The sequence below is a fragment of the Balaenoptera physalus genome (assembly GCF_965194825.1).
Source record: "Balaenoptera physalus genome assembly, chromosome: 19".
NCBI classification, from domain to species: domain Eukaryota; kingdom Metazoa; phylum Chordata; class Mammalia; order Artiodactyla; family Balaenopteridae; genus Balaenoptera; species Balaenoptera physalus.
The window spans coordinates 37,353,447-37,371,332 of NC_138900.1; the positions used below are offsets into that span (position 1 = coordinate 37,353,447).

At 38.7% G+C, this 17,886-nt stretch overlaps 1 protein-coding gene across 4 annotated transcripts in view; it reads left to right on the plus strand.

Moving 5' to 3' along the window:
* FTO (FTO alpha-ketoglutarate dependent dioxygenase) overlaps positions 1-17,886 on the plus strand; it is a 371,417-nt gene that overhangs the window by 38,407 nt on the left and 315,124 nt on the right. Inside the window, exon 1 of one of the 4 annotated variants that reach the window (XM_082438908.1) lies at positions 16,736-16,760. The exons of the other annotated variants lie outside the window; for them this stretch is intronic. Within the exon in view, the coding sequence (XP_082295034.1) occupies positions 16,755-16,760 (6 nt within the window). The 5' untranslated portion in view covers positions 16,736-16,754. Of the gene's footprint in view, positions 1-16,735; positions 16,761-17,886 lie in introns of those variants that run through there. 4 annotated transcript variants of the gene reach the window in all.

A 17,886-nucleotide genomic window follows, 5' to 3' on the forward strand; every position in this document is an offset into this window, starting at 1 on the left:
ATCCAGTGGTATTCACACTCGCTAATGAATAATTCCTTTTGGCTTTTATAGAGCAGCTCTAAGGAGTGACTTCTGAGACTCAGATGGGTTATTATTGGGCTATTTGTCAGTGTCCTTGGGGCATTGTGAGCCAAAGTCCAACTTGACTACCCACTCCACATACCTTCTCTGATTCTTCTGGCAAACAGGCAGCTCTTTCTGTCGCAGCCTTTTAGCTCTCAAATGTTGCTATGAAAGAGGCAATACTGTAACAGGATTCAGCTCCACCATAATTTCATTGATTCAGTTCCTTCAGTATTTCATTCAAATAAAGAAGTGTTTATTAAGCACCTTACTCGATACAAAATACTGATCATGGCATTGTGTGTAAAGTAGATTTTGTGTGATGTGTCCTCAAAGGGGACATAGGGCATATGGAAGAGGCATGGGGTCTGGTAGGACGATCTCAGCGTCGTTCTGTCAAAATGATCAATTACCATTTTCTCATCATGTTCTCAGGTATGCATTTCAATGCATATTTGCTGTTGCTGGTGTTGTGTGAAGGTTATATTGCTTTGGATGAGCCTAAAATTTGATTAATATTGGAACTGCTTATGGGATATGCCCTATAACATCACCCCAGAGCCAACTGGGTAAGTGACCCTTGTTCATTTCTGCTGCACTGAAGTCAGGAATGTGGTATGACCTGGCTTTACTAGACTGCAGAGTCTGAGGATGGTGAATGGGGATTGATTTATGCCTGAGTAGTCTATATACCGTACCTCAGCAATCATACTGCATAATGTATAACTGTGAGATCAGTGAGTCACACCCAGCCTTGGTGAGGTTGTCTCTGGCATCCTGTATCTGCTTCAGCTTTTTCTATTCAACTCCTAGTTTTTGCTCTTCTTTGTAAGCGCACTGGAAGATCACAACTTCCAGCTTCCTTGCAGTTAGGTGGAATTATAGGATTAGTTTTGACCAGTGAAATGAAGTGAAAGTGATAAGTATCATTTCCTGGTCAAGACATTTAAGGGCTGGTGTACTACTTGTGTGTTTTCCCTTGCCCTGCTACAGTGACCTTGGGGGCTGTGTGTTCCAGATGGTGGGATCTTCATTAGGCTTGGTCCATGAATGACTGTGTGGAGTCGAGCCCTCATTGGCCCATATTGGGCAGGGAACTTGACCAAGAAAGACCTTCATGTATTAAGTCCCTTAGACTGGGGAGTTTACTCACAGTGTAGCCTAGACCATTTTCACTAACACAGAGGGATTAGTACAGGAAGAGATGTGTGTGTGCATGTGTATGTATGTGTGTGTTACCTAGGGCCTGGTATTCAAGGTTTCAGTTACTTTTGCCAAATGTAGTTTCAGTTGGGAATTGAAGGGTAGACCTAATTTAGGGACAGGAAAAGAGTTTATTTCATCAATTACCAAGGCATCTGTGGGAGAAAAAATACTGGTATAAAGAGAGTCGTGGAAATAAAAGGATAATTAGTGAGAGGAGCCAGAGTTGAGTTGAGGCTATTATAACTCACAGTAATGAATTTTAAATTGTATCCAGCATGTTTAATTGGTAAGATAGCGAACCTGTAATTTTCCTCTTTGCTTATAGTTTATACTAGGGCCTGGCTCTTGAGCTAAGAATAGTTTTCACATTTTTAAAAGATTGTAAAGGAAAAAAAAAGAAAAATGAGAATATTCAGTAGGGGCCATATGTGGCCCACAAAGCCTAAAATATTTACTGTCTGGCCCTTTACGGAAAAAGTTTGCTCTCCCTTGGTTGATACCCTTAAAATCTCTGCATACAAAAAAGTGTCACACATTAAAAAAATGTGAGTTCCTAGAGCATGGAAACTCAAGGGTTTTATTAATCTTTGTGTCTTTCGGCCTAGCAGAGTGCATAGAACATAGTACAAGCTCAGAACAAGTTTACTTTATTGAATTGTACACAGAACATGGGAGTTAAGACATTTCAGAGGATAAGAACCGAGAAGAAATCATGGAAGGTCGTAGATCTGAAGGAATAGAACTTTACCTCCTCTGTTCACTTGGCTGGTGACATTTCTGGTTTTGATTAAACCTAATATGTATGGACATTTATTTAATTTTCATATTCATTTTCAAATAAATGCCATCTTATTTAAACTGTCATTTTAAAGATACTGACGTCTACTCTGTCATCAAAGTACTGTTAAGAGTCTTCTTGTTAATCTATCAGGTGTCAATGTTTTGTTTTCTTTCCCGGGCAACATTCACATTAAAAAAAATTTTTTTTTATGCGAGTTTCTATCGGTTCACTCACTGATTCACTCATTTGCTCACTCATGGATACATACACACAAGAAATGAAAACATGTCCACTTAAAAACTTACAAATGCTCATAGTAGCATTATTCATAATGGCCAAAAAATAGAAGCAACCCCAAATGACCATCAACTGATTGGATAAACAAAGTGTTGTGTAGCTATATGATAGAATATTATTCTGCAACACGAAGGAATGAGGTACTGATACATAGTAGAACATCATTGAACCTTGAAAGCATTACGCTAAGTGAAAGCTAAACACGAAAAACTACGTATTATGTGATTCCATTTATATAAAATGACTACAGTGGGCAACTCTATAAAGAACAGAAAGATTAGCGATTGCCTAGGGCTAGGAACGGGGTGAGATGGGAGTTGTGGGTGACTGCTAATGGGTACGGGGTTTCTTCTTGGTATGATGACAAAGTTCTAAATTTAGATTGTGATGATTGTTGCAAAATCTGTGCATATACTAAAAAACATTGAATCGTACATTCTAAATGGGTGAATTTTATGTTATGTGAATTATATCTCACTAAAGATATTAACAAAATTATTATGCAGCCGATTGCTCATTTTCTAGTAATGCTGCTGATTATACACCCTCTTATTCAAGCAGCAGTCAGGGTTTGACTCTTGTATTTTACCTTCTTGAATTAAAATCTCCTAGAAACAAGACTGATTTATATTCAAATCCCCTTTGACCCAGCTATTCTACTTACATGAATTTATTCCACTTTCTTTACTGGCACATGTGTACAAAGACATACGAACAAGAATATTCATTGTGGCGTTATTTGTAGTGGTAAAACATAAGAAAACAATCTAAATGTCCATCTGTAGGGGACACGTTAAAAATATTAAGGAAGATGTAGCCGATGAACTACTCTAATACCATTGAGAAGAAACAGTTCTATATGTACCAATATGAAACAATCTTCAAGATATTTAAATTAAAAAAACAAGGTACAGAATACTTGTCACTCTTTGTGTAAAATGCTTACATAAAGGTAGAATGTCTCTGGAAAGATTCAACAATAGTTACTTCTTTAGGAGGGAAAGTTTGGATGTTCAAGTAATAGGAGAGAGACAGACTTTTGCAGGGTTAGACTTTTTTTAATACACTTTTCCCCCCCATAGTAGCAGTATTCATAATCACCAAAAAGTAGAAACAACACAAATGTCTGTCAGCTGATGAATAAACAAAATGTGGTATATCCATATAGGCATGTAAGTAGAAGAGCTGGGTCAAAGGGGATTTGAATAGAAATCAGTTTCGATTCTAGGAATTGTAACTCAAGAGGGTAGTGTTCAAATATTATCAAAAAACTTTGTGAAAAGTTGATTTCTATACTACGGCTCAGCAACCAGCCTTGTATCTGTTTGTGCCCATCCCTTTTCAATCCATGTGGAATAATTTGTTTTAAGACTCATTCCCGCCCCCCCCCTCCCCAACCCTACCCCTCAGCCACTAATGATGGAGCAATTATGTGGTTCCACAGTAATTTTAACACCATCTTCTAACCCAGCTGTGTGGTGGCAGTGTATCTGCAGGGCAGGAATGTGGCTTACAAGGGACAATATCAGGTTGCCCACAATTATTTTAATGTCTCCTATGAAATGATAAATGAAGTTTACAGTTATAATAAAAGTAAACCAAGTGCCCCCAAGGTATAAAGAGTTTGCAAGGAAAATTCATGTAGTCAGATATAACTTTTTTTTTTAAAGCATCCTTCATTGGGAGTTTGAAAACCTATCTGCAGGGTTTTTTTTTGTATTTTTAATGTAGGCATTTATTTGATGAAGCCCAGTAAGGATGAATAAAGTATGAAAATGTTATAAGATTTATAGCTCCTTCTCTAGGAACTTACACTTTTTGGGGTTTGGTATAATTGAAAAAATTCTTCCAAGTTTTGCATCTGTGTGCATGCTTTATAATACTAACTTCATGTAATTTACAAAATATTTGCTGGGAATTTTCCTGGTCTTAGGAGGTCCCATAATTTGGCTGTAACTCCTGCTTTTATTATTTGGTGCCACTTGGGTTCTTGTCTTTCCCAATCACTGTACATCCTCCAGTGAGCCCCACACGTACTAGGTAAGACTGCCATCTTGAGAGGTGAGCAGTTTCCATTCACAGTATATTTGATACAGTGCCCACGCCTATAATTTAGATGTCTCTTTGAAAGAGAGCACATTGGGCTCAATCTCACCATTTCCTCAGCTGGGAAATGTGGCATTGTAGAAGCATTGCCCCTTCTCCCTATATCAGAAACTTTCTGCTCTCATATAAAGCTAGGCTTTCCATGTTGTGTTTCCTTCTAACTGTAGGCAATCTGGCTGCTGTGGTTTCATTTAAAAGATACTCCCCTTTCTTCATGTTCCTGCTGCTTGCCGCCTACTGACCCACAGCTAGAGGCTGCTCTTGCTGTGGTTTATCTGTTTGCATGACAGGGCACCTTCCCTTATGCCACCGATGTCTTCGTTTATTTTTTATATCATATTTGTATTGTTAGTGAACTGAGGTGGGACGTGTCCATGACTTAAAGAAACCCTGCTGTGAATCCTCTTATAATCCCCTCTTTCAAGTAGGTCTTATTGATTAATTTGATGTTTAGATAATTATTATTGTATTATTATTAAGTGTTATCACTTACGGGTTTATACAAACCCATCTATGTGTACTGTTGAGTCTCTAAAGAACCACATGGCTTTTCTGAGTCAAACTTCCCCGTAGTACAGCTGAGGCCCGATGAAGCCCAGAGAGTTTGTTGGCTTCTTCAAGATAACGAAGCTGCTTAATTACAGAGCTGAATCTGTAGTATAGAATTCCAGATCCAGAGCTTGGATGAATTATGACAAACGGCACTCCGTTCAAATACCTCAGCAATGAAAGACTTTGGAAAAAAATGATGTTTAATTATTTAAAATTTTATTTACCTTCATTATAATCAAAGGAAGTAACAAATCTTCTTGTAAAATATTTCTGATAGTCTTTATCTTTCAAAATTAATTAATTAATTATGGGTGCACCGGGTCTTAGTTGTGGCACGCGGGATCTTCATTGAAGCATGTGGACTTGTAGTTGCAGCATGCATGTGATCTAGTTCCCCGACCAGGGATCAAACCCGGGCCCCCTGCATTGGGAGTCTTACCCACTGGACCGCAGGGAAGTCCCTGATAGTCTTTATTCTTCCACGTGCCTCTACAACTTACCGATAGTCTGACAATATATTGCTGATAGTGGTTTTTCCTTTTGATATTATTGTTAGATGTGACTGAAGACGAAGTTGGGCTGGAACAGTTGTGCAAACACCGTTTCAGATGGCTATAGGCAAGCCAGAAGCCACATCTTTCCTGAGTTAAAAGGGCTGACCTTAGTTACTACTGCTAGTTGGTGTGTACAGCATGTTTTAGAAGAAGTAGTTATTTTTAGCCGACTGACTATGACCAAGATTAATGGCTCTTGAAAGGGCTATAATGAAAGGCTGCCCCAACTGACTTCTACATTATTCTTTATTTATCCTGCTCTCATCCCTGTCACCTTTAGGCATCAGCCAAATGTCATTTGTGTGAGATTTGCCCCTTGGATGTGAAAGGCCTCTCTTTCTTAATGATGGGAGGTGATTGGGCTGCAAGGCTGAAGTACTTGGACAGTTGACACGACCCAGGGGAGAAGCTTCCAGGTCTGTGGGAGTCACGGGAACAGGACACTCACTCCTGGGGTGGGGGTGGGGAGAAGAACATGAGAATATTCAGCTGTCTGATCCAGATCATTGAGATAGGGCTCTGTTGTCAGGTCCGTATATCTCAGTGGCTCTTCTGTTTGGAGCATTTGCAAGTTCCTTATTCTGAAGAAGATTTTTTTGCTTGACATTATCAACTATCTCTAGTTTTATAAAACTAGGAAATCTCTTTGTGGTAGTCACTGCAAATTAACTCGCAAATCCCTTCTTGCCTCCTTCTGTCATGGACTTTTCAAGACAGTTGGCTGCCCGGAATACAGACTGCATTTCCCAGCCTCCCCTGCAGCTCGGTGGGGCCACTGACTAAGAGGATGTAGCCTGTGGTCGTTTCTGGGATGTTTCCTTCAGAGAAAGCTGGTGTGTGCCCTTTGCCCTTTTCTTCTGAGGCCCTTTTTTAATCCTGCTGCTTGGAATGTAAATGCTGCATTTGGATCTTGAGAGTGAGGGCCAGTCCTTAAGGTGGTGAGCTGGAAGGGGCTTGAGTCTCTGAGGAGAGCATGAGAACCGCCACACCAGCCTGGTGAAGCCACTGCCATTTTGGATTTTCTGTCACTTGCAGCCAAACCTAATCCTAGATCATACACGATTTCTACACATTGCAGAAGAGGAAGAGAAATCCCAAGCCCTTAAGATTTCCTTCTGTCATCCTGAATATTAATGTCAAAATTCAAACAGATCCCTAACTCTTCCTTCTTTCAACTACTACAAATTAAAACAACCTGTGACAATGATAATGCATTAATTTATTTCAGAACTAAAGACCTGAGAGATATATGAGTGTGAAAGATATATGAGAGATAGGGTAGCACAAAGACTGGAACAGAATGTAACTCGTTTAGGAAAGTGATAACCAGGGCTGATCCTCACTGCCTTCCAGTGTTGAAGCAGCAGCAGCTTCTTTTTTTAGATTATTGGAGGGCCTTAGGGATGTAACTTCATCTGCTTTCTAAAGGACTTGGGGAGCTTTTTAAAATTTTAGGTTGCAGTGTCAAGTCTGTTCAGCGCTTTCAGTTCCCTTGCTGGATACCGCTGTTTATATTTTGCCTGACTCATTGGTTTTAGGCCATAATATTTGCATGTAGCCATCCCTTCTCTAATATGATCTATATTAGATAACATGTACTATATTAGCTATTGTGCATTGCAAATTATTATTAACACACCCTTTTAAAATAGATGCTGAGATGTGTAATTACTTTTCATGATCTTTTAAACTTCTGGAGGAGAAAAAGACAGCTATTTGGTTCAGCTGTTCTTATTAGCATTTGTAACGTGAACCAAGAGAGAGGTTTTCTGTGCCATGTTTTTCCTTGCTGTTTCTTTCCTTTTCATTTGAAGAATGGCAGGGTCTTGTCTTTTGTTCACACAAGTAAAAGTCCATTCAGCTGGAAAACAGAATAGTGTGCTCTTTGTGTACTCAGAGCATCTGAATGCTTGTGGTCCCACACTAGTTGCTGTTTAACCACAATAAAATTGTGACCAAAGGAGATAAACATTTAAAGGATAAATGACAGGGCTGTTAATCCAAAAGCCAGTTTTGTAGCATTGTTGTTTTCAGCTAATAGGTATATAGCCAGGAGTCACGGAGATGACTTTTAACTCAGAAACAGAGTAAAACCTGTTTTCCAACCAGTTAAAAAAGTCACTGGATATTTTTTTTTTTTTTTTTGTCACTGGATATTTTTAATGGCCTATCATTTTGTGTTTTGAAAAGTCACTTGAACATGTCTAAACTGTCTTCGGAAACTTCTAGGAATTTTCCTTATGTGTTTGCTAATCTTGGTCATGTCATTCATATATATATATATATTATGGAAAATACATAAATTCATATATAGTATGACATACTCTCTCTATACATATATATATATATATATATATATATATATATATATATACACATAAAATACTAAGTCTATTATCTAAGAAAAGAGACTTTAGGGCTTTTATAAGTCTATGAATTCAAAACTTGATCTGTCTTTACCCCTATAAAGCATGATTTGCCTACCCTTTGGTGAAGGAAAAGCATTTTTGAGAATTTCCTTTCCCTATCAGAATGCAAAGGACAAATCTCTGTTCCTTTCTCTCATGCCTCTCTCTCTCTCTTCCGTTTCCTCTCTTTCCCTTCCTTTTTTTTCTTTCTCCCTTCTCTTCTCCCTCCCTTTCTCTCTCCCCCTCCCTTCTCTCTCTGTCTCTGTCTCTCTGTGTCTGTCTGTCTGTCTCTCAGCTGAAGTTCCGCACTTGGGCATATGGCCCTTTGAGAAGAGCTGATTCTGGTTGTGGTGAGGGGACTCAGGTTTTGGAGGGAGGTTTATTTTGATACAGGGTTTCACTTTTCCTTTGTTGCCGAGTGCTGGGGTCTGTTTTGTCTGATTTTACCGTTGTTCCATTGGCTGGATTATTCAGTCAGCTCTTTTCCAGGATATCCCAGAATAAAATAAAGCAAAGTATATTTTACAAATGTATTTTCCTTTTATGCAGTGACATCTCATTATAGCAGGAAGCTTACACTTTACCTACCTAGGAGGGACAGCAGGGCCTGGCGGTGCCAGTGCTAAAGTAAGAAGTACATATACCACCTACAGGGGCCAGCTGCAACTTAGCTTCAGTGTGTGAATGTGGGCCCAGTGTTTGCAGATACTCTGATTTTTCGAAGGAAGTTGAAAATGTGGATTTTTTATTACTAATTGAAATTTCAAACCATATGGTCCAAATATATCATATTTACTTCCTCAGACTGGAAGCCAATGAGGGTCTGCCCTTTGTGGTCTCTGTTAATTAGAGAGATTATATAATTGATGTCACCAGAGAAGGAGATGTGAGGATTCCTTTTCAAGGAAGTTGACCAGCCCAAAGAAAAATATGTAGGTTGACATTTGGGGATATCTAAAGAAAAGGCCAGGTTTCCATCGTATAACCCTACAGCAGGGTCCACCAGTTGACAAACTCATTTTCTGCACACAGTGCTTTCAATCCCATTTGGTTTGCCTCACTTGAAATTATGAACGGATAGGCAAGGATCACGAAACACTGTGTGTGGAATGCCTCCAACAAGAATGACAATACAAGGCAAACAACAGAAGGAAGGGAACCCAGAGAAATATGACAGTGTGGAGAACAGAAGACAAAACTTCAAAACAAATGATGACTAATATTTTTAAAGAGATGAGGAAAGCTGCTACGTATATGAAACAGGAATAGGATATTAATAAAAAGGAGCATTCATATTGTTAAGTTTGTTAGTTGTGATAGCGTATTGTGATTATATTTTCTAAAAAAGGTTGTCCTTATGTATTAGAGGTACATACCGAAGAATTACAATTGAATTATGATGCCTGAGGTTTGCTTTGAGGTAATTCAGAAGGAAAGGTGAGGTAAAGGAATAGAGAAGTTAAGATTAGGAAAATGTTGATAATTGTTGAAGCTGTGTAATAAGTACCTGAGGGCTTATTATTTAATTCTGTTTTTGTGTGCTTGAAATTTTCCATTGTAAAATGTTAAAAAGTGGGGGGAGAGCCTTTAGAGACCCAATTAAAAATATGATAGCAAAAGTTAAAATTTCAATAGGATTAGAAAATAAAGTAGAACTCAGAAAGTAGAACAAAAAGACAGTGCAATGGAAGATTAGAGAGGAAAGATACAAAATTAGGGTCAGTCCAAGTGGTCCAATATCTGATTATATGGGTTGTAGAGTAAGAACCAAAAATATCAGAAGGGAAGAAATTATCAAATAATACAAGGTAATTTTCTTGATCTATAAGACGTGAATTTTGAAATCAAAAAAGCCCACTGAGTATCCAGCCGAAGAGCTGAAAAATGACCCTAGCAAGGCCCTCCTTCATGAAGTTACAGATACCCACAGAAGAAGAGAAGGCCCTAAGAGCTGACATGCAGCTCTTACTTATGCCCTCAGCTGGGCTGGGTACTTAGGCTCCAGAACTCCCTGTGCCAACTGCTTTCAGACAGTAAACCATCTTTTGCTTGGTCAGGGCTGTGTTGGCTACCTGATGATTGGGATTCAGAGAAAGGACATGCTGTCTAATTTCTGTTCGTAGACTTCTAACCAGGCTTCCTGTTTTCAGCTCCACTTCTGAAATGCACCTGCCATCAGAGGTACCTGGTCGCTGTAATTCCTGAGCCTTTCTGGAGATGGTGGAATGAATCAGCTCCACCCTTATTCATCTTCCCCTTTCCTTCCTCAACCCCTGCCCTGCCAGTAGGCTTCAACTTTTCCTGTTCTATTACATTAGTTAACACTCCCTTTTCATCTTCCAAAATGTGGGGCTGACATCTTTTATCTTCTGTTATCTTTTCTCTCATTTGCTTCGTCCTTGAAGATTTGTGTTGTTGTTTTTTGTTTTTTGGCTTATTTTGTTTTGATTTCTTTACAGGCATTTTTGTGAGATTTTGGGAGGGAGCTGAGAGCATGTTTTGTATCTGCCATGTTTAACCGGAAGTTAATTTGTTGTGTTAATCATTCATCTGGGTATCAGAGTTTCTTTTCCTAAGGTTTATTTGAAAATCAAATTAAGAAAACAAAATGTAATAAGTAGAAAATAGTTTCTTCCTTGACTACTGTTGCCCAGATTGGCTTGGGTCTACCTACTGTGGCCCTCGAAGACTCCCGCTCAGTTTAGCAATGAATTTCATTCTGTTTTGGGTCTCACTCTATGCACTCAATGTGTGCTTTGTCACCTAACTAGGTTTTGTAGCCTGTGAACATAGGATGATGTTGCAGTCTGCTTATGTATTCCCTATGGCTCCTGAAGAATTTGAATTCAGTACTTGCTGGTCAAAATATATACTCAATTTTTTTTTTTAAATTACTTTGCTTCTATATGTGTTTTATATGATTCTGTTTCAATGTCCTCTCAACCTATTGCTCAGAGGTCAATAGGAAGGAGTAAGCATAGTGAGTAGGCTTTGGGAGTAATATCATTCAGTTAAAAATATCATTGGCCTACAGCTTCAAAAGTATTTCACTGAAATTGCAAATTTTCAGTTGTATTTAGAAAGAGGCGAACTGGAGACCTGACCAGTCATTATACTGAAAAAGGGGAAATCTGGGACTTGAGTTCTGATTTTAGACTTCCGTAATAGTCTATTTCACAGTGCATTTGCTTAGTGACCATTACCTGTAACCAGGTACTTGCATTCATCTTAGCTCATGCCTCTCAGCCTAGGATAGCTTCAATTGTTGAGAGTATGCCTCTCTAGTTTAAGTAACAATTCTGTCATTTTCTCTAAAGTCACCTTTTTTATTAAGGAAACTCTTTAATAGGTCCACATATTCTGTAGTTATGCATTTCTGTGAGTGCTTACCAACCCCAGCACAGTGTTTAATAAATTACTGAACTTTGAAGAACCTTTGAGAAGCAAGGGCTTTATGTGACTGAGCAGCAGACATGCAAAAACTCTATCCTCCAGAGTATCTAACAGACAGAAATAGAGGCTTGATCAGACAATATAAGCATTGAGTGAATCATGGTAATACCATGAAATATTTACATCCGGAGAGCATGCTAGGGTGGGAAAGAGAGTGGGTGGGTTTTTGTCGTTTGGCGTTGAACCTGATGCCAAACAACTCACCACTCTATGATCGTAAAAGCAAAACAGAAAGAAAAAAAAAGAGAGAGAAAGGAAGAAAGGAAAAAGAAAATGAAGGGAAAGAAGAGTTGTTGATTTGGTGATATTTTGTTGTTTGCAGTAGCTTTTCACAAGAGCAAGGCTCCTTTTGTAGACAGTAACCTTACAAAAAGCCAAGTTTTAATCAGTCCTTAAAAGAGACTAAAAAGTCATGGTTTCTTTTTTTAAAAAAAATTTATTGAAGTATAGTTGATGTACAATGTTGTGCTAATTTCTGCTGTATAGCAGTGATTCAGTTATACATTTATATATTCTTCAATTATATATATATTCATGACCATATAAAGTCATGGTTTCTTGCCATCAGAAGTTTAAGGTTTTAATTTAATCAATATCTCATTATTAAATTTGCCTTAAAAGCCCTCATTTTATTATCTGTAAAAATAGAGACTTGAATAGCAAAGAACCAAATATCCTAATATGTTATTTTCAAACAATATATGTGATTTATCTATTTTTAATGCAATGCTATTTTAAATAGGCTTGTGTTATATTTATTTAATAATGATCCACAGAGAAAGTTAATATAATGGCAGCAGTATATGGATTACTTAGGAAAGGTTTGGGAGATATTTATCTGAGCTGATATATTTAGAGAATCTCGAATAAGTTCCAGTATAGAAAAGGGCTAAAGTGAACATGCCAAGCCAATTTGTTTTGCCACTCTGCCAGTACTTTGCATGTAAATTTTTCTTATAGTGATAAACCTTTTTAGATTTCATGGTATTATGTAGTATTATTGAAAATATTTATTGTTGATGATGAATAAATGTTGACAAGAAATAATTTGATTTATTAAATTTAATTTTACACATGGTGTATGTAAAAAAAACCCCACAGATTGTGTTTGGGAGCTATTTTAATGTAGTGTTTTTGCTTTTGCTTTTTAGCAGTATTAGAATCAAATCATGTATTAATAAGGAAGCTCAGATTGACCACAGACATTGGCCTTTCAAGGGGATCATCTGACTTTGGTATCTGTCCTGAGCTCTCTGGATGTTTGAGATGAGTTATGCTAAACAAAATTATTTGTCCCTGTGATCATATTGTCCTAAACTGACAAATTTCTGTCACTTGTAAAGCCAAGGTAATAATGTTGGAAGGGAAATTTGGTGAAACTTTCCTTTACAACGGTAATATTTTGTCCATAAATTATAAGTGAGGGAACTTTTAAAGGAGTTTCCTATTTATAATGTGGGATTCCATTGCATACAAAGAAGTTTATGGTCTAAGGATCCATTATCAGTGAAATGTGGTATGGACCTATTTGTGAAAGGATGTATTAATCCCCAAATTGAAACAGTAGAAGTAAGATAATATTGGTATGCTTATTATTTTTGTTGCTAAAATGATGACTTGGCAAGAATTGGGATTGTGTGGATTTAAATCCTGCCTCTGCCACTTATTTGTTTGTCTTCTGGCAAATCATGGGCCTGACTCAGTTTTCTCATCTCCGAAAGTGGGGTAATGATAATTTACGTCCCAGTGAAAAAACTTCTAAGCATTCAGCACAATACTCGGTACGTAAGATATACTCCATAAACGTTAGCTTCTTTTCCTTTCTTCTTCAGTTAGACTCAAAAGGTTTTATCTAGGAAGTGAGGAAGTGAGTTGTTTAGAAGTTCTTGATTGATGGAGGGAGAACTATGTGAGATTGGTGAGAAGTGTGTGTGTGTGTGTGTGTGTGTGTGTGTGTTGTGTTGGACAGATAGGGAAAGGAAGGATTGAATTCACTGATCTGTAGAGGCAAATGTGATATTGGCAATTTGAGACTTCTTCTGAACTTCCACTGTCATTATTTGCTGCTCAAAATTGGGCTAGAGAGCATATGCACAGTTGAGAATTTATTTCTTTGTGCGTCTTCTTGAACATCTCACTCTTTTCACATGCAAAATGTTAGAAATGTATGCTATTTCTATAGGACACGTGTAGGGCACGTCAAAGGTTTACCTGTTCTTAAATTCCATCTCTGACCATATATGCTCAGTGCTATACTGTACTCTGGGAATTCAGTGGTGACAAACAGACCAAAGTCCCTCCTCTGATGGAGGTTAACATTCTATTAGAGGAAGAAAGGCACTAAACAATACTGAAGATGATAATGAATAAGGCCATGTTCACTAGATAAACAGTATGGTACAATGACTGAGGGAAGGGACCTGCTGTGGAGAGAGTGGTCTGAGGTTGGCTTTTGATGTGAGATCTGAAGGATAAGGAGGGTGTTCATTCCAGCCACAGGGGCATGGCATGTAGGAGGAACTCAGATGCTCAGTGGCCAGACGTTAAGGAGAAAGAGACAAAAGAGGGAAGGAATGAGGCCAGATCACTTTAGGGCCTCTAGGCTGTGGTAAAGATTTGGGTTTAATGCCAAACCTGATGGGAACCCATTGGAGGGTTTGAAGATGGAGTTTGTGTGCACGTGCGTGCGTGTGTGTATGTGTTTGTGTGTGGAGTGGCGGCATCTGATCTGCATTTTGTCAAGATCAATCTGGCTGCTGTGTGGGGAATAGTGGAGGGCCAGGGTAGAATTAGGAAGAGAAATCAGGCGGAGAGCTAAGCTGATAGCTTGGCCCAGGTGGTGATTATAGAGGTGGAGAGAAGGGGGAAGGATTTAGAATATATTTCAGAGGCAAAGCTGACAGGGGTTGAAAAGGTTTTGAAAGAAAAGAGGAATCAGGGATAAATTCCACGTGTTGAGCTCGATGGATTGCACTGTGACCATTTACTGAGATCAGAAGGCTGAGGAAGAAGCAGCCGTGGGTGTGAAGTCACGTGTTCTCCTTTGGACGTTCACATATGTGGGGCCGTCATTTAGGCTGTGGCGCAGGGAGACTCTGGAGGTCGGGGCTGGAGATAGAAATTCTGAGTCATCAGCGTAGAGCCGATGGGTTTAAGCCTGGGAACTCCTCTCCTCGTGAATCCTTGTTCTTCCTTAGGTTGTAAGGAGTTTTTAGGACCCAGCTTTCCTGAGCTAGTGTTACCCCTTCACGTTTCCTGTCTCTGGATTTCAGTACCAGACTGTCTCCAAGCCCCACAAAAGTGTTCCTCCCAGGCAAAAACAGAAGATGACAGACACCATGAACCAGATTTTCCGTGACAGACTTATAAGGAACAAGATCATCTCATTGTTCCTCCTGCTACTTAAAATAAAGGTAATATTGATTTTAGAGTAGCAGTTCAGGTCCTAAGGCGTGATATTGATTAGGCGTCTGATGAGAATTTGCAGGGTAGCCTTCCCCAGACCTACAGCTACAGGGCATCTCCCCACTGGGTCAGGCCTCTGTGCTGACCTCCACTGTTACAAGCGGTGTTTTTCTTAGGAATTCTTGGCCCTGTTTAGTCTAGGCACTGTCCAGAAGCATTTATTTTACCTGATGGATGGCTCAATCCAGCCTGTCTCTTACCTTAATCTGACCTCAAAGATGGGAACTCTTTTGTTCTTAGTAAAAATGAAGACTAATTTTGACACTGTTTAGAATTACTTTCTTCTCAGTAGCAGTAGAGTTCATGTTGAATCTTTTGCTGTGAAACTTCTTATTAAAATGCTGTATTCTCACTTACCTTTTTTTTTTTCCTGCTACTTTGGAACAAGGCTCACTTTATCTTTATGGATTTTTTTTTAAAAGAGGAAAAGGTGCCTCTTTTAAAGATGCCATTATGAAACCCATGAGACTCCTCAATTTTAATGTTGCATCAAGGAAAGTAGTTTCCTTGTGGTTATTGTGATGTGGTGGCATTCAACATACTGCATTTACAGGTTAGGTTTTATAATATTTACAAGTCAGGTTCTGAGGATATTTTGAACAATTTAGTAACAGTCAAGGGATAAATTGTTTACTGGCCTAAAGGGTATAAAGAATCCCTAGAAATCATCCAAAAATAATAGTTTCATATTAAAGTTTTGACTTTCTACTGTAATAAGACATGTATCAATATTTTCCTCCTGTGTCTGGAAATTCTTGCCGGATTGTTCATGGGGTTGATTTGAGGTTTAAAAGTGTTAACACAGGCTAAGGCACTTAGTATAGTGCCTGACATGTAGTAAGTGCTCACTGATGTTAGCTGTTATTAGCTGCTATGATGAGATGTTAGCTGCAGTGTCTTTTTCTGTCAGCCCCAGTAGCCGGCACAGGCCTAGGCACACAGTATTTAGGCCTAGGTACAGTATTTAGGTAGATGTTCAGTGACTGATTAATGTCTCTAACATTTGGGATTTCCTTCCACGCTTGCAGTGTCAGAGCCAATTTTATGTCTTTTCTAAAATGATCTAAGTACCTGACATCCTTGGGTCCTTCACTTGGTTACTCACAAAAGCAGCTGCATGAATTTTGGCCATTTCCATGTCTGCCTGTCTTCTCTGTTAGCTGCCAGGTAGAGCTCTGGTTTCAAATTCTTTGCAGTTAGAAGAGATAATATATATTAACATTTCTAGTGCAGTACTGGGCACAGGAATAGGTAAATGTCACTTGACTCAGCATCATGACTGCTGGTCAATTCTGCCTTTAGGGAGACAGTTTTGGGAAGTGGGGTTGTGGCTTCCTGTGAGGTAGACGTTAGATAGTTATGTCTTATCCTAGTAGTTGGTACCAAGGGGATCTTATACTTCTTTTAAATTCTCTGGTTGTTGCACAAAGGGGCAAATCTGTGCAGCAGAACGTTGGTGGAATGGACAGGCGGCTTCGTACGTGGAGAAATGGCGTCTGTTTGGCTCATGAGTACAGAGTCATTTTGGGGGTGGTTCACGAGTTAGCTGAAATATGCATTTAATCTAGACTTGTGGCCTGTTGGTGAGGCTGCTGCTTTTTTATGATCTCAAATGTCTTGTCCATGTCAAAACTTGCCTTATTTCTCTGTTTACTTTGAATCAGGAAAATGTTCACGACCACATTTGGAATTCCTCATCAAGTGTGTCTTCGGTCACATCACCCCTGGCTACCACCAGTAACATGACTGTTTATTTTGGATGTCCTTTTCTGATGTTCAGCTAATTTAACCCACAATGAAGTTAATCCTTGCTTCTTTGGAAGAGTACAGATTTACTTATTAGCTGCTTCCAGAGATATTTGCATTTTCATGCCAGTGAGTATATAATTCCACTGACTTTTGGACCCATCTACTCCCATATGCAGTGGATGGCTTTTTAAAGTCAGGATTTAGATAGAGCAAATCATAACTGTCCTGAGTTATCTGAAATCCTCTTGAAGGTTAAAAATGACCATGTATGGGACAAACATGGAGGAGTAGTGTTGAATATTCTGTTGGCTCATTTATCTTGCCTTCTTGTGCAAGAGAGAGAAGAAAATCAAGCTACTTTGGAATTCAAGTTTTTACCTCTTTCTCCATGTTTGTAGCATTCTGACTAAAAGCATAGATGCCACTTCCATATACTACTTGGCTTTGAGTCCTGGCTCTGCCACTTACTAGTTGTGTAACCTTGGGCAGATTACTTAATTTCTTTCGACCTGTATCATTATCTGTCAAGTAAGGATAATTATAGTAACTACAAGGAGGGTTGTTAAGAAGATCAAATGAGTTAATTTACATAAAGCATTTAGAACCAAACGAAATACATGGTAACTGCTATACAGTGTTAGCTATTATTTTTATTAGGAAATAGTAATTGCAAAAATAAAAAAGATGAAGGTGTAAATCATTAAACAGGGTCATTTATCTATGGGACGTTTAGGCATTGTGTCTAGCCTTGCGGATTTATGTTAGTCAAGGTAGTTTACCACTGTAACAAAAATCATATCAAAATACTGTATAATGGCTTGAACATAATAAAAATGTATTTCTTGCTGATGTATTTCTATTGCTGATGTAATGGTAATGAGTAGGGAAACGGGTTGGTGGGATGGCTTCCTGCATGCGTTCATTTAAGGATGCAAGCTGAAGGAGGTTCTACCATCTTCAGTACGTTGCTTGTAAGGTCACCTGAGGTTATCTCCATTCTAGCCACTCAGAAGGGGAAGAGAACATGCAGAAAAGTGCTTAGGAGTTTTGTGTGGACCAAACCCGGAAATGGCACTCATCACTTCCTTTCACGTTCCGTTGGCCAGAACTCAGCAGCTACCAGTCTCGGCCCCAGAGTTTTTCAGGGGTCTATAAAAATGTACGAGACTTGAAAAACATGCATTGACTCCAAATTATAAACATAAAACTGCAGAATTGAAATGAACATGTGTTTCATTCAGTGTTTATAAAA